This window comes from Battus philenor, unplaced genomic scaffold (genome assembly GCF_028537555.1).
Source record: "Battus philenor isolate CCGP_79_NKW_IND1 unplaced genomic scaffold, ilBatPhil1.0.hap1 SCAF_5, whole genome shotgun sequence".
NCBI classification, from domain to species: domain Eukaryota; kingdom Metazoa; phylum Arthropoda; class Insecta; order Lepidoptera; family Papilionidae; genus Battus; species Battus philenor.
Window position 1 is genome coordinate 4800818 of NW_027181715.1, and position 23937 is coordinate 4824754.

Sequence of the window (23937 nt, forward strand, 5' to 3'; positions counted from 1 at the left end):
ATCATCATCGTCTTAACAAATAGACACCCACTGTAAGACTGTCTTTCCTCAAAGATCGCCACGATCACCTATCTTATGCTGCCCGTATCCAGCGATTTCCCAGGACAATGACTATGTGGTCGATTCGACTCGTGGGGGATCATTACACGAGAACCATTTGGTCTCAATTGGCGTCGATTGTAAAAGCGATATGCGCTACCCAGTGCCACTTCAGACAAACACGTCGGTGACCTTGGACCTTCTGCGATATTCCTCATTTCTGATTCGACCTCGCAGCGATGCTTTGAGCATAGACCTCTCCATTGCTCTCTAGGTGACTTTGAGCTTCCTTACAATGCCTATCGCAAACGACCACGTCTCGGTTCAACAAGTCAATACTAACATAAAACTAAGTTAAATCAATTAAAAATTTGTACAATGGATAGTTAGACTCAGAGGTTAATAATTGTTATATCAATAGTTCGGCAAAGGGCATAAAATTATTTATATTTCTTTTTTTTTTTGTTTTAAGAGGATAAATAAAAAAACGGCGGCGCGAAAAACCGTAGCGTGTAAAAATACCTTCGTAGCATATGGTCAATAAAGGATAGCATGTAACCGCTTACTGGGTATAAAGCAATCTATTTTAATCCTTAAGGTAAGCATTTTTCTTTTATCTTTTTAAATACTTTTAGTACAAATTAAAATAGAAATCGATTCCTGACCTGGGCGGGCTGTGACAAGAATGATTTACTGGGGATAATGCATTTTGATAGTCATATTTAATACAATTATAATTTCAATAATCTAACATGAATAAGTAGACTCATACTTTGTGGTGAGACTTTTTCATCACTTTTTTCAGCATTAATAACTCTAAATGAAGAAAAAGAAAAATTCTATTTAATTAATATGGAAAATACTGTCTACAATTGACTTATTTTTGAGTTTTTGGGCATTAAGATTATATATATAAACAAACTACGTAGAATTATTAACACTAGTCTTTATTAATATTACACGGTAACCATGATCTACGAATACGAATTTAAAAAGTTTATTGTACTAGAGTTCTATTTTATGTGGTAAAAGGAATCAATACACATTAGCTATAACGATAAGCACGTAGAGGTGCATAGAGGATTTATTATCTATGTGTAAAAAGAGAATCCCAAGAAAAAAGGAGTACAGAGAAGAGAAACTATGAGCAACTCTTTTCAATAAAGAAAAAATAAATTATTTGATTTATACGACATAAAAATACTGTTAATGCTGCACCAACAACAACATTACTTTTATAATTACAAATCAAAATATTTTATAATATTTTTTATAAATTGGAATATTATTAATGTTTAATTATAAAGGGTGATTATTACATAGAAACCTTAAAGGGGTGAAGTTTTTACATCTACACACCAGCGCAATGACGGGAACACAAAATAAAGGTAGATTTTTTTTAAATTTTGTAAAATCATGAGAAGTAGTTTTTATAAACGTGTAAGTACCCTCTTAAGGTGTAACATACTTTAAAAATTTCACACTTTTCAAGTGCGGTGACAGGTTATGGTTCTTCTAAGAATTTGCTGACATCGAGTGTCCTAATTGTTTCTGATAAGAACTTTGTTGAATGTTGTGTGTTGTAATTGTGGCTCATTTAACTGTTTGCTTTCAATAATGCACATTGTTCTGATGCAAAATGAGTGATTTGCCAGCAACTTCAGTGGCTAGGGCGGTAACCATATTCGAGGAGGGGCATACCTACCGTTTAGTCGTTACTTACACGTTAATAAAAACTACTTCTGAAGATTTACAAAAACTTTTAAAAAATCTACCTTTTTTGTTCCCCTAATTGTGTCGGTGTGTGTTTACAATCATATTGTATAAAGTGATCACTCTGAAACTCTACTGAAATGTGACCAACCTATAACTTCTGGCAGTATAAAGTCTACAGGGACAGGTAGTATACACTAATTAATTTTAATTACTTCATTAAATCGAGCTTAAAAACGCATATACTTTATTATCATTACGTTATTTATTATTTCTGAAACAAATGATTTTTAGACAGGGTTTTCCATATGTTAATTTATAACACCCATAGATTTAGCCTTTTAAAGTTTTTATACCATATGATACCAATATACCATACCAATCAGCCCGTAAGTTACATAAACCATGTATTGCATTATGATGGATATATTTTAAAAATATTTTAACGGTCACTGAATAATTTAGGCAGAAAAATATGTTAAGTCGGCAACTAGTTCCTTAGTTTTATAACTACTTGAAATGGAACAGCGTGCGGCGCTCCCTATGTTGAGCCAAAAGGGGCGCAAATTAATTGCTTCTTTAGCAGCGACAGTTTTAAAAAGAAACGAAGCGCTTCGTTGAAGCACCATTTTTTCGTAGACGTCTTGATTTATTCAGGTCCGATGACGTTCGATGTCTAAATAGCATGTATATCGACACGTCATGTGATATTTTCATATATCATTTTCTTTTAACATCAGAAAAGATAAAAACACATGTATTTAAATTTTATTTAAATATGAAATGAATATTGTACGTCTGGACAAAACTACAATCACGAATATAAAATTGCGAAATCTCAAAAGATTTCTATTTAAATTTTTCTTAAAATTTTATGCGTCTGTCTTCATTTTTTCGTAAGCATTTTTTGATTTTGACATTTTATACGAATATTCTACAATAAGCTGTTGAAAAATATAGCCCTATTCTATTATTTCCTTCATTATTTAAGTCAAAGGCATATCGCTAGGAAGGTCTGACAACCCTGGTGCGGGTTCGTTAGTGTGCGTACGGCGGGGTCGCGTCCCGTACGCAGGAGCGATTACGCAAACTACCGAGCTTCCCCGAGGAGTGAGGTCGTTGGCAATGGACCCGGTTCAATGTCACCAAATATATCACCGCGCATCATGCGCTGATTGCGCATGCTTGATACTTGCCGAGATAACGATAACGCATTCTGTTTTGTAAGCAGTGACGAACGCTATCTTTGTTTTTAAGTTTACTAAAATTTGTTATTTATTCTTATAATACGGAATATGAAATTAGAGAAAAGAACACACGACATAATGCGATTAAATTTTTTGTTTATTTGTTTATATTACTTGACAATTTTATTCCTTTATTAACTTTTTTTGTGAACATTATCCGCAGACATTTTTCTATTTCGCACTTACTTCTTATAAACCTTGATGTGGATCCGTTCTTAAAATAAATAAATAATAATAAATTAAATCAATTTCTAAATATAAGTGAATTAGATTTTGATAACAATGCCCTCTTTTAATCAATTATATTAAATTACAGGAATCATCATTTTCATTTAAAACTATTTTATCAAAGTACGTCATAATTTTTTTAATAATATTCGAAACGTTAATGTAATTTTTTACCGATTGTCTTCATATTGTATATGAAATAAAAAGATGCTTTACAATCAACTTATTTATTAAAAATATTATAAAAGTAATCTCAATTTAACGTTTGCTAAACAGCAATAGATCGCAAAATATTCTAACGAACGCCTTAGACAAAGTACCAAGGTTGTTGAGTCCCGCTATACGGTCGCGCTTCTGACCGGGTCGTCGACCGCACTTTTCGGCAGGCGCCCCGAGTTTCAGCTGTAACGCGATCCTACACGCACACAAATACAAGCTTCCACAAACGGAAGGGCATTCACGCAAACAATCGCGCCACGTCATAGCGTAGAACCGGTAAGCCATTGTCAATACGTAACGTTCCACCGATACATAATCATAGTGCTACAGGCGCTCAAAAACAGCACACACGTGACCAATAGTCATTTTAAACCAATTCTGCATTAATAGGAGAAACATATAAACATTTATGCAGCATAATTCAATCGAACGGCATCGAAATGCTAAACTGGTGCCGAAATCACATCCGTGTGATGATTATTTTGATGATTATACCTTATCACGATCATTTGTCGTTCGATGAATTTACTTTAAACGAATAATATGCTCTGGTATGCCTTCCCATATTACTAAACAATTACATACATACATATACATATACAGTTCGAAAATTAGAGTTAAAGAACGCTATAAACCTGGCGGATCTTTTGATAGTCTCTATTTTAATAATATTACTAATATATTGAACAGTAGCCCAGCGGTAGAATTGCTGCGGCAGAAATGGTGATGATGATAGATAGTTTGAATATAAAACAAATCTGGACAATTCTTTTCATTATTGAGTGATTCATTAATAATAAGCCGACGAAGGTTTAAAATCCGGAACTGATATTGGACAACATTTTCGAATCTTCAACAAACGACTAGAACTATGTTATTTAAAAATATTTTAATTTAATTAATTATTACCTAAACATTATACTAACAAAATAACTTGTAACGATATTAATATTATATAATATTTATTACCCTAATTTATTACAATATATTACTTAATTTATAATTATAATAACATCGTATTCAATTATCTATTATTCGAGAATACTAGTAGAATGTTTCTTCAAGGAGCACTAATGATTTACACTGATATGTTTTTATTAATAATTACTAATAAAGGGTCGTTGACTTATTTATATGTATACTTATAAAACACATATCTATAATGTTATTGAATATTAGATACTTTAACCACGTCTTATTTGAAACACTAAAGACACAGAAGTAATGTTAGTTATGTTAATCTCATAGCAGTTAAATGTACTGAATACTAAAAACTAACATAAATCATTGAGATTTACGAGTTTAGTAACTTACAATGCCGTAGTAATCGCAGGTTGGGATCGTAGAAGCTGTTTGTGTTGATAAAGGGGCGAAGAGAGATTCTTTACAAAACCAAGTCAAGCCTGTCAAAAAAAAGACAGACATCATCTTGTCAGCTGATAGACAACCACAGAAAGGTACAGACCTCCCCACAGATCGCTACAATGGGCGGTCTTACTTTACCCTCATCTAAAGACTTCCCGCGACCTAGTGGGTACTAGTGGGTACCATAACCATGACTTGTCTACTAGCTGGTGGTCACTGTTCCATTCGGTCAAAACGTTGGTAACAATTAAAACATAATCTGGAGCACCGTATTATGTGGCTTAGTTAATATTGCATTATAGCGTTATTTTCTTCAGTGCCATGTCAAGGTTCCCGCAGAGACTCAACTTGCCCCTGAACGTGATGAGGCACAATATCGAAGGGTACGGTTCGTAGAAGATATCAGAACCTCTCCAAATGTTATGACCATCACGGAAGAGGTTTTGTGGGTTATAGGTGCCAGGAATTTCATATAACGGTTTAGACACGTCTTGTAAGATAATAGGATATTATGAACAACTTGATATTATGGACTTATATACAAAAGATTTTTCCGGGAACTAAAACGTGGCTACTTTTAAAAAACTACTATATCTAAGGAATATATGGAGTACCAAATAGTAACTCTGGCTTAATTGGATATAGATCTAAAGTCAGGCAGTTTTAAAGGACTGGTTCTAAGAACACTTCATCTTCATGCGTCTCTTGTTTTGAGAATTTTGTCCAAGTTAACCTTTTATAATACCGGTATCACTACCGACAGCGATTATCCTCTATAAACGCTACTGTTCACTATTCACTCGGTTCTAAACATATTTGCGAGGATTCGTAAGGTAACATCATCATGAAATGATGATGATTGATGATAAACCATAGATCTCTCCCACCGATTTCTAATAAAACCGGCCGGTACCTTTCAACCAGTGTCTTTTGACCACTTTAGTAAAGTCGTCTGTCCATCTCGTGGGTGAAGTCTTCTCGACTTTGTCTTTGCCGGTACGTAGTGTTAAGTCCAGCACCTTAAAGCCCCAGGTGAGTTTAAACAGGGTTGGGTGAGGCACAAACTACGGTGGCCCTTTATGTGGTACAAACCCACATAATCTTATGTTTCCCCAGAAGAGTATAATAAAAACTGTCCCGTAACTCTCTTAGTTATCAAACACTTAATATAAATATTTATAATTATGGAGAATGTATTCGTAAGATCCAGTAGCTGGAACCAATTAATATAAATGGCTCGTTCGGAATATAACCACTTCTTTAAGGTTTGTACTAAGAAATAACAGCTTATACAGCAGGTTGTATGCCGTAGGCGTTATAAAAATGCAAACATCTTTATGTTTTACACTGGGTACATTTTGCTTTAACGTGTTTACGTAAATTTAAATATGCGCTTATGTAATTAAATGAGAAAGTATATTCCAATTTTTTTAAAAATGTTGAAGATTGTTTTAAAAAATCTGTAATAAACGATCGATTCGGTGAGAGAAAAAGTTGATTGGATCAGTTTCCATTTCAAGGCCACGCCCGCAAACCGCCGAATACAACTCTAACCTCATACAACTTTAGTGGCGAACGTTTCAGCCGTGACCTTCATGACCTTTGAACTTGGGAAGTGAACGTACCCTTGACTCGAACAGCCGAGGTCCTTGCTCCGCTATAATTAGACTGATAACGATAACGGCCCGGTATTTTTGTTCGTACGTCGACCGGCGACGGAATTGTTCCGCGATTGTTCACAATCACTATGTAAATTAGCTTTAATCATTGTAATTAATTTATTGTCTACTGGAATATTTATAATACTTTCATTAACGCAGACGTTTTGTTTACATTTAATTTATTGATTGAGATCGCCTACAATCGGTGAATAACGTGACGAAACGTATCACAAGATTGTTTATCCTTTATAAAGTGCAACGACCCCGTATTTACAATAAACAATTTTTGACATCATAGTGCTGGAAATGGGTAATGGTATAGCTTTTTCGACAAATTATAAAAGTGTGTTCGATTTAACCATAATCACTGTTTCGCGCCCCTCTGCATTGGGGATCGACAATTAATACCAACAACAGTTTTATATTGTGAAAAGATTTATTGTTTTACTTTATGTGTAATACTTCCTATTAAAAAAGTTACTTATTAGCAATTTATTTTGCATAAATAATAATAAAAAAATATTAAAGAACTTTACCTTACGTAAGAACTACATAGCACTAAATGAAATATACATTTGCATATAAAACAAATTACTCCATAGTCTACATCTTTTCCTTTAAAGTTTATTATAATAATATTTTTTCTATAATCTCACTATAGGTATGTGTATACAACAAAATAAGATAAATCTGTATTAAATTTCAAGTCTCATAATCGACACGTAAATTTATTTATTTTCAAACAAGTTTTTCTCTGTAATTAAATAAATAATGATTTATTAAAAATATTCATACCTGAAATTATAATCTAAATTTGTATGTTACTTGTTACCCTAACTACCTTATTAATTACTTTTTGAAACACATGTTTTAAGTAACAATTTTTATTCATTACTTTGTATTCATCCATGAAATTGACGAAAATGACGAAATATTTTATGTAATTAAGTTTAAAATTGAAACACTGTATCTATGAAAGCGAAGCTGCGATCTATGGTAAAAATAAAATGTCTCCTCCAAGCATTAAGAGGTTGTTCACCCAGTATTTGGGCACTCCTCTCACTCCCCTAACCAAAGCTGTGGCTATTTGTCAAAGGAAAACCTTGTCTCCATGCTTTTACTTTTACGTGTTTAAGGAACTGAGAAGTGCCACCTGCCAAGATATGGAATAAAATTAACCGGCGCTGTAGACTGCGACGCACAGTAACTCAATACTTGTCAGCTTGTGTCCTCTAACTGTCGACTTTGTATATTTTAGAGAAGTATCATTACTTACACATTTAGACACGTAACAGCAGCTGTAAATTAAACATTTCAAAACCTTACCTTAAGGTTCGAAACATAAGAAAGTAAATAGTGTGCCATCAAATAAGATAGTAAAAATGGCGCCTCTTCATCATGACCCTTTTTATCATTTCCGCTACAAGACGTTTACTGCAAGACATAGGCCTCCCTTGTAGATTTTCAATGGGATCGGTTGTAAGAGGCTTACATTTAGCGTTTTCCGACGACCGACAAGGCACCTATACCCATAATATTAATCAGTACACTAAAAAGAGACGTTTGATGGACTTTTTGATATGGCAGCTAACTCGCCCTGTAAGCGTTGCATAATAATGTATGCTCACGAGTAATACACATACGGACTAGGGATACCATTATTATCAAAATTCCCTATTAAAATTAATAAATACAATCTTGGGATCAAAAACCTAAAATTCGAAATTTTACATAATTAAAATTTACACTATTTCACTTTAATGAGAAACCAGTGATAAACTGACAGATTTTAAATCAAAATGATTTGATGACTATCCACCCACTACTACTCTACGCTACACCCACTACTTACTTAAGGAGAAGCAACTGTATTTACTAAGAGTAGAAACAAATATATAGGGTTTGAACTATAGAGAGTATATTTAAAAAAAAAACTTAACCACCGAGACGATTCTATAAAGAGAATGATAGTGTGGACACATTACAATAGACGCAGGCGCAGAGCTCAACGCGACACGTGCACACTCACATGCATACGAGATAAGAGCTCGGTCATTGACCCGCCGGGGAAATGCCTGCCTGAAATCGTTCTGACAAAACAATTCCTGAAGTTAACCTGATTTTTTATAATGCGTAATATTTACATTCATGCCATGACGAAAATCCGTGGAACGAACGAAGTTAGCAATCATGAATGTAAACAATCATAATTAAGTGATTTTAATAAATCTTTTTATTAAAACTTTAATTTTATTAAAAGGAGAATAATCAGTCTCGGCATCGTACAACCTTATATATGTATTTATGTTTATGTGCAAAAATAAAATACAATACTCGGTATAAAAAGTAATCTTTGTTCACTGTTTTAATTAAAATCATACATGTAAAAAGACGTCTTATCTGTTCTGTGCTCTAAAATTGCTTATTATGATTTAAATTTTAACAATTGATAATGGATAAATAAATATAGATCAAAAGAGGGCTCACTTTTTGATGGCAAAGGAGTTAAATTAAAAAACCGATGGGAATGAAAGATTTTCAAGTGGCTACAGCTCAGTGTACTTAGACAACCTGCTGTGCGTGTATAACTAATAATAGATACGAAAACCGTAACATAATATAATCCGATCGCAGCGAGTCGGGAAAGTAAAGAGAGCTAGCCGTCCGACGACAATGTCGAGTTATTGTTAGCAGCAGAACGGTTGGCGGAACGTGCGGCTGTGATCTTGAATGGAGTGAAAGTGGCTTTGGATACTTCCTGACACGAAGAAAGTGAACGCCTCGTGAGCTGCCCGGCCCTGCCTACACGCAGCCGATGCGAGATAGATATCTCTTTCAATAGAAATGCAAGAAAGTACAGTTCAACGTACCTCCGCCAAATGAATCTTCACAATTATTTTTATTATTATTTATTATATTTATTACAGTAACTAATAGTTATATATATTTTTAATTATGTAATAGTTGAGAAATTAATTACTGCGAATAACAACCTACGAAAAAGCTTTTGCATCCAACTTATCTCCATAGAGCATTCAGGAGTTTCTTTATCAAGGACTAGCTGCTCCCTGCTCACTTCGCGTGGGGTAAAATTTAGGGCGAAATATCAAATTTTGTTATCCACCTAATTATTTATCATGGATGAATTTTACGAATGTAATCCACTATGAAAACCAAAAAACTGTTAAGGTATATTTTATAAAAATGTTTTTGATGAACGTACTCTAAACCCACTGCGAGTAAAATTTCATAAAATACTTTTAAAGATGCTCTCTAGTAGATAAAAATAATATTTTTACTAACCGTTAAGGCTCTAGACCTTATGGTTTAAGAGAATACGTGATGAGTATAAAGTGTATCGCTTCATAGGAGTAATTCTTATATACGTGTCTATAAGTAGATAAATATATTAAAAATGTCTTCAAGAAAGACTGCACAGTGTCAAATGAATATTAGAAATTTGTTTGTTCTTCGTTGCAAATATTAAAACTATATTTCCGTTCAGGTAAAAGCACATTTTTACAGTAATAATTTAAGCAATATCGTAAATAAAATGTACAACATTGATACGAAATGTTTGTTCATCTTATACAATTTAAATTATATAGTTAACCAAAAATTACCTACGAATGTAATTGTCACTCTCTAAAGTACATTGCACGATACTAAAATCAACGACATTACAAGTCACAATTTGTTCAATGAACGCTGGTCGTTAAATTAAAGAAATATAAATCATTTTTTTACTCAGTACATCGACCATGGCAACTACAGTAAGGTCAAGTAACAGAATTTAGTTCAAAATGAATCCTACAATGCGTACTACATTATGAGTCTCAAGTAGCAGTAAACAGTAACGTTTTTTTTTTGAAAATGTGGACAGACCGTTTATTTTTATTTACATTAATAAAAATTTTATGATTCAAAAATCAAGTACTAAAACAACATATGACAACAAGTTTCGGATTTCATATTTAATTTTATTCATTGTTCTCTTCAAAGAAAACCAAATCATAATTTATTCGTCATTATTAAATACTAGACAATAATAATTATGTATACAGGCTAATTGGTTATAAATGTAAAGGCTTTAAACGAGTGATTCTATCGACAGGGTATAGTGTAAACCCTGTCCAGAAATCAATGGTTTCATAAATAATAAGCAACGTACGAATAATATAGTAAGAAAAAGCGTTTGGCAAATTTGAATTATAATACAACATATTATAATTAATTATTTTTGACTATCTGTCCTTCCCGTTGCATTTCAATAGAAAAAATAAGTTAATGTAACGTACTTTAAAATGATAACTTTATACATTGTTACTGGAAATTCGTATTAAGGCTTTATTATAGCTTTTACACCTATAACCAATCATCCTGTATAAATATTTTTCTCTCTAAAGAAATCCAAAAATGAACATTCTAAAAAGCATTTAATACTTGTACAGACATACATGTATAAGACAACGACAATATGTACGTATTTTGATAGATAAAAAAAAATCGTGGATTCTATTTGAATATGAGTTAATGAATACAAGTTCCATTGATCGTCTAAGCCGATGAATCGATTTTGCATTTCACCGCATTGATGTTAGTCGTCTCGATTGATTGATGGCTTACGGAGAGGCGGAAGGAGTTTAAATATTGAGATGTGCTCGCCGGTGCGTATGAATGAGACAAGGAATTATTCAGGTGATGGATGAAGGCAGGGACGTTAACCCTCGCGGGTCTTCGACCGGCCGAGTTTCAGCCAGCTGATCGCCGCACCGGCCCCCGACCGGCGTCACTGACACATAGCTGACGCGCCGTCACCCCGATATTTACCTAATACATGCGTGATTTACGCGGCCTGGCGCTATTATAACCGTTTCCCCTACAAGCTGTTCTTTGAAAACTTTTTTACCAAAACGTATTTAACGAATTGTTTTAAATGAATTATGTATCAATTTTTTTCAATCTGGACAATTAACAAGTTATAGTTTACAATATAAGTTTCATATTACACAAACTATAACAATTTTGTTTTCAACATTTTATTAAAGTAATGCAAAAATAATAATTATGTAGGAACATTCAATTCAATTTACATATTTAAGAAATTTTTCTTTGATGTATCTACTCGACACAAGATGGCACTGGTATACTCTACCAGTGACATTCATAATTTTAATAAATTTATTATAAAAGCATAGACAAAACTATATTCAATTAATTTTATTTCACTTTATTTATTTATAAAATAAAATTTATTTTTCTCTTCAATACTATGGTATGTAAAATATTTATATATGTAATGATAGAATTGGAAAAAATATTACTAACATTATTTTCAATAACGACATCATACTACGAGAAAAAAAATAAAACAATATTTAGACAGTTGACTTTACTGTCACTTTATTTTTCTAATTGTATGTATTACTGTAAATCACTGTAATTAAAATTTTCCCTAAGTTTCCTTTTATTTCGATTTTAATTTTAATAATAATGGGTAGCAATCACGAAAGTAACATTAACCAAAACATCGATGTTGTTCCTCGTAAAGTGGAAGTCATCTACAGGCGAAAAACGAGGGAACGGAAAATTTTTATGGATGAATTGAAAGAAATCCGTAAACAAAGACACAAGCGCTTCATGAAAAGAATTATTGCCTCCATCGGTCCTAACTGGTATTACGAACTTAGTGAACCTCAAAGAAGAGCCTTAGATACATTAGAGTTTTCAATTTATCAAGATGTACTGGAAGGACGACCGTTGAGGTCAGACCAAGTAGTGCGCCTCTTGGGTGTATATCCTAGACTGTGCACAGAAGATCTCATGCATTGTGTAATCACGGGACGCAAAGACCCTAAACAAATGCTCGCTAATGTATTTGGTCTGATTTTCGGCCATGCCATAGATGGTAAACGAGCCGTATACAATTTTAACGGAAAGCTTTTGTTGTCGGCCATACTTTATTTGGGTCTACCTCATCTAGTACAGTCCTTACAAGCCATATTCCATATGGAACCAGAGATATACAAGGAACCTAAACCGGAAGCGAAGGTTAAACCGGTTTTAAAATCGCCTTATCTTGAAGAAATGGTAGCATGTTTATATCAACCTCCGAAACGCAAGTCGCAAAAACCACCACCTTTGCCTGATTTGGATTTATTTAACGAACCCTATGAACCCGAACCCCTTATACGTAAACCTCCTCCCCTACCTCCACCGCCGCCGCCGCCTAAAAAGAAACTACCCCGTTCATACTGTGATAAGTTGGCCGGCATCATACCCTTGGTACCTTGTTCTTCGATAGACAATATATCAATGAAACCCCTGGGACGCCGCAGCAGCTTACGCAGAGGGCGAAGAAGTTCGAAAATAAGTATACTCGAAGACAAAAAAGCCCCGTTTGGAATTGGATCAACTGTAAATAAAAAGCCCCGACGTAAAAAACCAGTAGCGCCATCTACTGGCATGAAAAACTCACAATATGTGATACTGGGTGTCTCCGTCTTTAATAATAAGTACGTTTTCAATCTTGGAAGTATCTCCATATTGCCGCCCGAGGGCTACATGATACACGGGGGCTACGCGTACATTAATGGTGGATACCTAAATATCAATTGCGGTTTCCGCGCTCGCCCGCCCCCACCCACTCCCGATCCTTGCGATTGTGTCGCAAAATGGTACGACTCCGTTTTCCAGTACGTCAAAGATACAAAATGTTATTGCGGCCACTACTACGACTACGGAAATGAAGGCGCTTTCCTACCCGAAGAATTACCGTTCTTTGAAAAGCCAACTGAAAATGGACCCTTTCGATTTAATTACGAAACTATTTATGATTTGGATGAAAAGCAACTACATGTTAAAAAAGAATTCAAACGCGTTTGGGATACAGAGAGTATGCTCGGTGCGCCTCCGAGAGAGAAAAAAGATAAAAAGAAAAAAACATTGGGTGACAATCTTAAACCAGAAGAATATTTAAGAGTTGCGCTTAGAATGTTGAGACGAGAAAATATTGCGGCTAGACTGCCAGACATACATCTGGTACCGGAACTAAAAGAATGGATGCGAAATCGCATGTTTGGCCCTTATAGTTCTAAAGAGAAAATCCGTTTTATAAATCAAAGTATTAATGATTGGCAGAAGTTTTGGAGCCTCGAAGTAAAAGATTATGTCCATGTTTATCCCCCTAAAGATACAAAATACTCAGGAACCACGAACTGGGTCCATAAACACGAATTAGTTGAGAATTTCCGTAAGTATACTCACAAATACAAAATGGAATTATTTAAATCTATCGCGAACTTCAACAACATGATGTGGCCATCAATGTGTCAAGCTCAATTTCCCGATAAGAAATTTCGGGAAATTTATTTTTCATATCTTACAGGAAGAGTAGAAGATTTGATCTTGATGCATCCATATAGTGTAAAAGAAACGGCGGAGCGTAAAAGATTGCTGGCAAACAAGCGATACAGCTGTATGAAGCCAGTTGAACGTGATGAATAGGAAAAGTCTTGCAAGTTTGATGGGATTTTGAAGGAGGTGACATAAAAATTTATAGTAAAACTAAATTACATAGTTTTACTTTGTGGTCGGAAAATTCATTGTGCTGTAAATTTTTGTATATACGGGTCTCACCGTATTTACAGTAACATGATCCTCCATCCACTTTTGACGTTTTACTTTGATTTTGTAATGACTTGTTTTTTACTACTTTTTTTAAATTTAAATAAAATGTGGATTTTGTAAAATATTTTTTTTTAATTACCTGTCTGACATGGCTATTCTTTAAATGTTGCTATAAAATTTATGTCATCAAAGCATAAACAGTCTTCCAGATGGCCTTCACTCTATGGGATGCTCTACTCAATGCAATGAGGACATTCACCCACTTCGGACAGATATCCTTCAGGTTTCATTCCACTCCCAGACATTAGTTTTGGCCAGCTCTTCCTCTCCAATTTTCGGGTTTTGAATATAACGTGGACAAATTTAATAGACAGTTGATTTTCGCCATTTATAATATTTTTGAAGAAAGACCAAGCAGAACTCTCACAATCGTCTCTGAATTGTTACTAGAATTAACCCGAATATGCAGTAGAAAATAACGACTGGTTAAAGACTCGTATATAAAGACTTCAAGTACAGTAAATGATCAATCTATTCGATCACTCATTACAGCGGTTTACCTGATGAAGTAATTTCATAGAAACCTCTTAGATTTTTTCTAGGTATCACTTCAAAGTCTGTCGTAAATAGACAAAGAAGTTATTTTTTGTCCCTCGTAAAGAAAACCTGCATTCAGAGCTAGTTCTATTAAGTTTCTTCCGCTCATTCCTTCAAAGAAGTAGAATATATTCAAGTACACGTTAACGCCGCAGGGTTTCCGACTTAATATTTTTAAAATACCTTCCAATAGCAATAAACAGTTTCTACATTTCTGTCTAATAAACTGGAGGATACAAGACAATTGGACAACTAGAGGTGACAAGATTGCCTTCTTTGATAGGGCGGAATGCTGACATTTTATAACGTTAAAATAGTAGTGGGTAACTAGGCAGCGCTATGAGAATTCCAGAACAAATTAGGCCTATGTTGAGTAGTCTCATCCTAATCTACAAAATGCGTGTAGCTTTTGTTATGCAGCATAAACTGCTTAAGTTTAGTGCGTTTTTACACAAGCTATCGCAGCGTATGTAGACTTCCTAATTTACATTATTCATTACTAGTTTGACCTGTGGATAGCCATTCTTTTCTACTAAGTAATATCGTCAAATACTAATTTTTTGGTTATAATATCCGTGACGATATTTAGAGAACTACTGGATGTACCTTTATTATCAAGAGACATCCATTTTTATTCATAGAAGTAGAATATCAGAGTCATTTACACATTTCACTTTTATTTTCGGATAAGTCATAATTTTTTAAACAGGCCTGCTCCAATAGACCTTTTTGATTCAAAATTTTAACTTTTAATTGTTTATTCAAGTTTCGGGTTAAGGGTATAAATAAAAATCAAATATTCGTACGTAATCCATAATTTAATGTGATAAGAATAATATACCTGATAAGGTATACATTACATAAAGTTATGGCTTAAAAATTATAATTTCACTGTAAACAACTAAGTTGTTGATCATGTAATATTTGCAAATCAAATAACTTGTTCCATATTATTTGAAGTAATTGTTCAAACGGCATTTCCAAAATGCAACAAAGTGAATGTGTATTTTTCATTTTTATTAAGACAATAGCTTATTACAATGTCCACACTATAATACTCAAAGGTATTAAAAATATTCTCTCTTTTGTATACCAATTCTAGTACAATATGCTAATATTATTATAATACAAGTCTTATATTAGTTATTATATCATCTATAACGTTTTATATTTAAATTACAACACTAGAGCTACAATCGTAGTGACGTACCACGCACTACAACTCTACTGTAAAGGATATTCAATTGTCTTTGGTATCATTGTTACAGAAAACAAAACAAGTTACCGACGTTCTGCGATGAAACATCAAATCGGATTTATTATAGAGAATACTGATATTTTAACAAAAAAATTAAAGTCATTAAAGCATCTCCTCGTATTAAAACTAAAGAACAACATTTAACAAAAACTACAAAGCAACGGCTAAAACACTTGTGAACCGGAACGACAAATGTAAAATATCTTAGAGTAACATTAACACAATCGTACAAAATCCTAAAGTATTATCGAAGCAAAGATACTTCATTGAGTTTATTACTTTACAAATAGCATTCGTAATGTATTATACAATAAAATAATAAAATTACGTGAATGTGTTAAACAAGTAAAGAATACTAGTTACTAAATCTCGCAGCAGTACCGACAGCATATATTCTTCAAAAATATCAGAAACACTACCATTAATATTTATTTGTGAATTATTATATTACCGGTATATAAGAATTGTATTGAAATAAAGAATAAGTAAACACGCAATTTAAAAACCGAATTCACCTTTTAGTCATTAAATTTTCATCATTTCAGCTGTACAAAGGCCTCTCTCACACATTTTCAATAAAATTCATCAAATTTTTAAAGATATTTCATCATTTCCAAGTTCAAAAATTTCATCAATAGGAAAATTCATTCACACAGCCTGTAGATGACCGGTGTTGTATACGACTACAATAGGCAAAAATCTTAAATTTGTACTATTTTATACGAAACAAATGTTAACTTATATATGTTATTGGCGTGCCTTTTTAAAATAAATCTTTTTGGGACAAGATATTTATAATTGTAATTGTAATTCAATCCCTTGTAATTCAAATCAAATAGACGATTTATTACAGAAAAAATAGTAAATATCGGTTTTTGCCAAGTTCTTTATAGAACCAACATTCCGAACCCGGCAGAAGTCTATTTAATGTACGTCAAATCAATGTTTTGAATTTTCGAAATTACTTAGCAAAACAAATTCGTAAGAATAAATATTTGTGTCATAGCGTCAGGTATGTTCAAAATTGTACTTCATTGCGTAAAGTTGATGTAAGATAAATTGCATGTTTATTTATTCTTACGATTAGTTAATATTAAGAATGACATAATGGCGGGAAATAGAATCCCAGGTACAGATTATAAAAGATATAAAAAGTGTTTATATTTGCAGTTCGTGGTGCGAGTGCGTGGGCGCGGGGTGGGGTGCGGGATGAGGTGCCGGGTGGGGTGCGGGGTGGGGCGCGCGTTGCTGCAGGTGTACGAGCGCAGAGAGCAGGCGCGTGTTGGCCTCGTCAAGAGCGGCGATGCGATGCTCTTGCGCCTCGATCACGCGCTGCTTGTGCGATAACGCCGCCGCCATCTTGCGCTGTTCCCGCCTTAATTCCTCTTCCACGCAAATTAATCTAAAATTTTTTGATAAAATTTAATTATTATGATGTATTTATTTATTAGGTTTTTATATATTTATTAGATTTTTATTTCTATATTATTAATATTATTAGAATTTTATACACCAGTACTAACTTATCATGATACTTCTGAAGCCATATTGGCCATTGCTACGCTGATGCCAAGCAATTTAAAGAGTCCATGCTATACTAGCAGGAAAAAGGTACCTGGATATAATCCCCTTCATTTTGGCATCTGCGTGATCCTGCCCCGGTTCTGCTGGCCCCAAGCGTCCCCGCAACAATTCCACTGAACACTTTAATCTTTCAATCTCACGTTCGTACTACAAACAAATACACTAAATCAGATAAAACGTAAGACATTTATAACACGTTTGATGTATTCGTAATTATTTGTTTCATTCTTATATGATTTATTGTTTACAATCTCATTACCTGTTCAATAGTTCTGTGATGCTTGGAGGTGCGCCGTCGTCCCGTAGTACTGTAGAGCGTTTCGTCGACTTCATCAGAACTGTCAGTGAGATCGCGAGCTGATTCTAGGCTCAGTCGCCTCTGCAACTTATCCCGCCCGGGAATCTCCCGTTCCGTCCGCACTTCTCTCGTATTAACCCTCTCACTGGCCTCACTCGATTGCGAACCTCCAAATACGGCTTGGTTAGGAGAATCCCTTCTGTCTCTCAACCCGTAATAGTCTTGATGCCTCTCCATATCCTCGTTCACCCGGCTACTAGACACCTTTGCCCCCGAATAGGCCCTATCTAAGGGATAATTTGTTTCGGGAATTGTGTTTTCGGTCACAGTGAACTTTTCTGGGGAATTTTTCGTATTTTCCATGTTGAACAACGCTTTTTGACTTCTGGATATCTGGAGCCGGTACATCTCCTTGTTAACCTCTTCGACGTTGGAGTCGGATCGACTCATCGGATATCCGGAGTCGGTTGAGATGTGATGCGGCTTGCTTTCGTAAATGGACTCCCCTCGCTGGCCGAAGTGTTTTAAGTTAAGCTGGTTCTGGTTAGTCGAGTATGAGAGCATGGGATTTGTCCTCGGCATGCGAGTTTTGCTGCTTTTTCTTAAACTGGGCGAGTTGCTGGACGACTCGTCGTCCCTTATCCTAGGGGAATGGCTGTGATTTCTCTGGTACAAGTCTTCATAGTTACAATTATCTCTGGTTAGTTTTCGGTGGGTATTGTTACGGTTCTGTTTGTCATAGTTCCTACCATCCTCGTTGAAGTTGGTGGAACCTTCTTCCGAGTTAGTTTCCACGTTGTCCGTGCTCAAGCCCTCCTCATCTATCGATGAACTGGATGAGCCACAAGGACACCGCTTGGAGTTCCTGTTCTCACTGTTGGCATTCTTCTCTTGTGCTTGACGATTGTCCTCCATGTTGTAGACGGGATTCGTGAACACGAGCGGCGCTATTTTGGAGTTGACGTTGGTGTTCGCCTGCACGCTATCGGCCGTGGTAAAGTTTTGTATGCCGTACTTCTGAATGTCGTATTCGATTTTTTGTTGCACTGGACTCTTAGGGTAAAATTTTTCATTTTTGCTCTCGTAGTACTGCTTCTCCCTCTGTTTTTGGTAATTTAGCTGCGAGTATCGAGTCATGGGTTGGCCCCCGTTCTCGTACGTTTGGTGATGGTGCGTCGTGTTTTCGATGGGGCTGCTGCTTTGGCTGTAGGTGGCGATGCTCTGGTAACCAGAACTCGCCACGTTCGATAAACCACTGATTGACACGTTCGAACCATTGTTGATATAGTTCGTTTTGTTTCCATTAACAATGTTATTGTTATTGTTGTTGTTTGCTTTTGTTTGCGTTATATTCTTTTTGTTGTTCAACTTGTCGTCAACTATGTCCGAATCGTCGGCGTACTTTAATAGATCTGACAATTCTTCCAAGGTGGCCGTCTCTTTCATAATATTTTGCATTTCGTTAGATGAATAGTTATGGTTGATGCTGTCGCTGCTGGGAGATCTCTCTGTGTTATAATTGCTGTTATGGAAGTGAGTTTGCTGTTGATTATAGTTATTTGGTTTGTATCTGTCTTGGAACCGTCTCTCTAGGCTTTCATTCAATCCGTTACTGATGCCTTTGGGGTACTGGTCCGATCCAAAACCGATCTGCACAACCTTCAGATTAACACAGTGTTCTTGGTTGTTGTATTGCGAGCTATATCGATCGGGGTTCACATTTTGGTTGTTAACATTGGAGCCGTACCCATTCCTTGGTAATGTAGCTGAGCGTAAATTGAAACTTGGCGATTTTGATACGGCTGCGTACGTGCTTTTGAATTTAGACTCTTCTGTGTTTGATTTAGACGGACTGATATTAAACTGTACGCCATTTTTGTTCATGATCGGAGAACTGTGGGCGAAATTACTATTCATCTGTCCGTTTGTGGGAGTTTCTACGTTGATTTGCTTCGTCGGTGTGTTGCACGTGGGATCGTTAAACCTGTTAATAAAATTTATAATTATTGAAAATATGATAACATAAAACTTTTATACAACACATCGTTGTTAAAAATATTATGGTGATGTAAATTTTATATTTATATATTATTGTCTTACCTAAAGATGTTATCTGTGACGGGAGCCATCGGTCCGTTATCGTTGCTCACTAACCTCTTGCTCAGCTCATCTAGGATGTCCGACAAAGGTTCCAATTCCTAATACAAGAGAAACGAATTAACTTAATTAGGTTTACCGAGATTAGTAGCAGCAACTTAAACTTTTATTAATTTAAATAAAATTGAAATAAATAATGAAATGTAGTGTTGAATTAGATATAATTATGAGACTTCCATTTATATTTTAAGTAAATATGTTAGTTATATTTTTTTGATTTTTATCGAACATAAAATGGGCGTTATTTGTAAAATAATTAATAACAAAAATATTACTTGAATTCTCGCAGCTGGTAATTTGGGCAAGCTATCAACAAGCAGGCCATGTAACGTGGCGAGCTGCTTGCCAAGGTCCACATGCGGCGCCCACTCTGGATCTGGCTCCACAGTGGCTGAGCCTTCACCGCGCGAACCTTCTGACCCCGCGGAACCCTGCGACGTGGACGAGTTCCGCTTGCTGTCATGCTGCGACTGCTGAGAGTGCTCTTGGGGACGTGTCTGAAAAATAAAACCAAATTCATCATAATCATATCAGCCGATAGACCACAACTGTAAGGCATAAATTTCCCCTATGATTGCCGCATTAACCAGTCTTGTGTTTCCTATATCCACCACCTTCCCGTGGCGACCAAAATAATTAAAATTAATCGGGATATTCAGGTAAATTTTAAAATGTATGTAACAACAAATATGTATAACATATGACTTACACGAAGTATATTATTAAATAAAATTAAAAAATAAAATCTGCTATTAATTAACAGGAAGAATTAAATTACTGCCAAATTGATAAGGAATTTTAGTAATATTTTAATGATTCTTAGAAGGACAATCGAGGAAAACTAATAATAACTTACAGAAATGGCTCGGAGGAAAGCCTTCATGTTGGGAGCTTCTTGTTCGAGGAAATCGTTAAGGAACTCCATGAAGGCCTCTTTTCCTTGAAATCGTGTGAAGTTGGCTAATGTCTGCAGTGTCTTCGCCACCAGCGTGAGATTTCGCGCCGCTCGCTCATTAGGGTATTCTGTGAAGAATATTATTTTTTATTAATTATAATTGACAGTGTTCGAAATAAAACTTTAATAATATAGAAATACTCACCGTGAGTTATTCCAAAGAGGCTCGGGGAGAGTATAGCTGGACAGAGAAATCGAAGGAAAATGGACGCACTGATTAAGTTGTCTGAAATGTCCTCTCGCCCCATCGACGCCAGTCTGAAATTATAAGATATTTATCATGTCAAAAACGGCTGCGTTAATATTTTCCTCCTATAGCATTCGACAAAATATGTATAATACAGGCCACCGTATTCATTGTTTAAGTCATGTGCAGGGCCATTATAGTACTGGTACGAATTATTACTAAAATTGCAACTCGCAAACGACTTTCTCAAATTCGAAATTCTGCCTCGTGCCGTGTTTACGTGGGAAAGAAAATATTATATTAATATAGATATTGCATTACAAAAGACGCTATTCCGTTCGGAACACAGACGCACCAATTTCCAGCGACAAAAATAAGTGTCGTGGTGGTATTTTACAAAATAGACCTTCTATTCAAAAAATGTAATGTATTCAAATAATGTAATATACAATGAGAGGCAAAGAAAAGAGCAAGCAAAAACAGGCCTATTCCACCCGGTCCTATAGACAATCTGTGAAGGAGTCCTATGTGCAACAGTTGCTGTCTACGTCGCGACTAAAATGAAAATGATAATTGCAAATAGCTAACGCGAACTGCGATCAAACCGTAGGCCTCGTTACCATCGGTAGCGCTGGATTTGGTGTGTGCAAGTATGTGCGATGGACCAAACATAAGCTCACTTCACGGTTGGGCTTAACGAGCTAACTTTTATTTTAATTTATAAACATATGATCTGTGCCTTTGAGCCTCATTGACAAACGCAGAAAAGATGGCCGCTGACACCTTAAGCTTTTAAAGTGGAGACAATGGAGAGCTTTACAAGACGGATAGACGAACTTATTGTTAGAAGGCGGTGGATGCGAGCTGTTTCCAACCGGTGCTATTGTAAATCTATTAGATAAGGCCTATGGCCAGCAATCGAAGTCTTGTGCCTGAAATGATGACGATGATGATATGTGGAGATGGTGCAGCCGTACTCCAAGTTAGTGAGATGTGAATAAGAAAACGTAAGTTACCTCTCACGGAAGGTGGCGAAGCAGTCCCGAAGCGGTGGCGGGAAGTCGGGCGCGGACTGTGCGATGGCACGCCAGGCCCGTGTGACGGCATCGCGCAGCGCGGCCTGTTGCCGGCGCAGTGCAGCCCCGCCGCCCGCGCGCAGCGGGTCCACCTCGCACTCCGCGCCGCCGCCCGCCGCCCAGCACACCGCCTCGCCGAGCGTCTCCTGCGTAACATAACATCTTCATTACGCCACTTATCTTACATACAAATTAAAAACAAGCCTTCTGATCTGACATGTTACGCCAATTCATTGGTCAATTGATTGGTCGAATATATTCTAAACATGAAAATATGTAATTCTATAACAAGGTGTGCGCTTGCCGGTGCATGTTTAATTCTTTTCGTGGTTAATAGGTAACAGCAACTTAAATCCCGGAAAAAAAAATCATGCATGAATGGTAATAATTTTTTGTCCAATATTTATGTTTGCAATGGAAATTTTGCTTGATTAACACAAGAAGTAATAGATATTCTTTAATAAAAATTCTTATTCTTGTTCAATTTAAATAAAAATAAAGCGTAAATAGCAGACTTAAAAACCAAAAAAATATTTTTGGAAAACAGTGACAGTAACTCAATACTATTGTAAGTTGTCGAAACGTTTCAATTTGTTAATGCCGCGCACGCCCATTGATGAAATCAAACCCACTTACAACATACTCTTTCTTTCTCTATTGATAACTGGCCCAATTTGACTGAGTATGCCTATATAATAATAAGTACCTAATATTCAATCAACCCTTAATATCATGTAACCATCTTAAACGTGGCCTCTTCTCCAATATTATTGCAAATTTTCGTAAATGTGTATTGAAACGCAATTTAAGCCGTCCTCCAATTCCACAAAAAGGTACCGCCTTATTATTCCATTTTAAGTAATAGTTTTTTTAGCTATATGCTTTTTTTTATTTTTTCGCTAAGATGACTTCTCGATCCCATATATAGTATCTCAAGAGAAAAATTCCCAATTAATATCACCGCACTGGTGTTTTAATTGGGCATAAATCAAGATTACGCCGTATTATTATACTTAAAAAGCTACAGTACACGAAAACTGTTAGACATGTTTTAAGTTTTACAAATTTTTTGGTTTAAGCTTAATTTTATTACCCTAAAAATCATTCAGAATATTTCACACACTATTCGTTCGCTTCAAATATATCACTCATGTTAGCTACATAAATATAAATTTTCGTTTAAGACACCTATTTAGTTGTTGTGGTATAAACTAGGGTTGATTGCAATTGAACTTACCTGGAGGTACTGATCGCCGACCAACTTAAGGTAGGCCTCCATGCTCTTTGTGGCGAGCGAGTTGCCGCGGAAGGTCAGCGAGTGGTCACCGGTGCGACGTACGTCCAACGCCACCACATCGGCCAGGTAGCGCGGAGCTAGACCTGCGCCTGCCATGCACAGCACCAGCGCGCACCCGATGTCTTCTTTCGCTTTAACCCCTGCAATAGTTACAATAAAACTTAACTGCATTTCTTTATTTTCATCTCTTATACTTTACTACACATAAAACGAATCTTTCGAAAAGTAGCACATGAGTATACCGTTCAGTTTTACCTTATAAAATTAAATAGTAGAGAACTATCGTACGACTCGATTGTTCTTCATTATTTATCGGATAGCATAAGTACTCATATGTTGTTTTTTTTTTTACCTAACTTGCTCTGCTGCCAAAGTTCTATTTGCAGTTTAAGGGAGTAAGGCTTCGAGGGCGCTTTGCCTAAAATCT

General features: G+C 35.5%; 2 protein-coding genes across 6 annotated transcripts in view; one reads left to right on the forward strand and one right to left on the reverse strand.

Annotated features, from left to right (window-relative positions):
• Positions 1 to 11965: 11965 nt before the first annotated feature.
• LOC137929842 (uncharacterized) lies at positions 11966 to 14049 on the forward strand. The gene has a single exon (XM_068772959.1). The coding sequence runs from the start codon at positions 11966 to 11968 to the stop codon at positions 13976 to 13978; it is 2013 nt and encodes a 670-aa protein (XP_068629060.1). The 3' UTR covers positions 13979 to 14049.
• A 2729-nt stretch (positions 14050 to 16778) lies between these two features.
• raskol (Ras GTPase-activating protein raskol) overlaps positions 16779 to 23937 on the reverse strand; it is a 167262-nt gene continuing 160103 nt past the window's right edge. For all 5 annotated transcript variants that reach the window (XM_068772161.1, XM_068772165.1, XM_068772164.1 and 2 more), the window contains 9 exons: positions 23451 to 23650; positions 22154 to 22359; positions 21096 to 21208; positions 20852 to 21018; positions 20271 to 20492; positions 19939 to 20036; positions 17800 to 19822; positions 17572 to 17687; positions 16779 to 17358 (listed from right to left, as the gene is read on the reverse strand). In XM_068772161.1, the coding sequence (XP_068628262.1) occupies positions 17115 to 17358; positions 17572 to 17687; positions 17800 to 19822; positions 19939 to 20036; positions 20271 to 20492; positions 20852 to 21018; positions 21096 to 21208; positions 22154 to 22359; positions 23451 to 23650 (3389 nt within the window). In that variant the 3' untranslated portion in view covers positions 16779 to 17114. The remainder of the gene's footprint in view (positions 17359 to 17571; positions 17688 to 17799; positions 19823 to 19938; positions 20037 to 20270; positions 20493 to 20851; positions 21019 to 21095; positions 21209 to 22153; positions 22360 to 23450; positions 23651 to 23937) is intronic.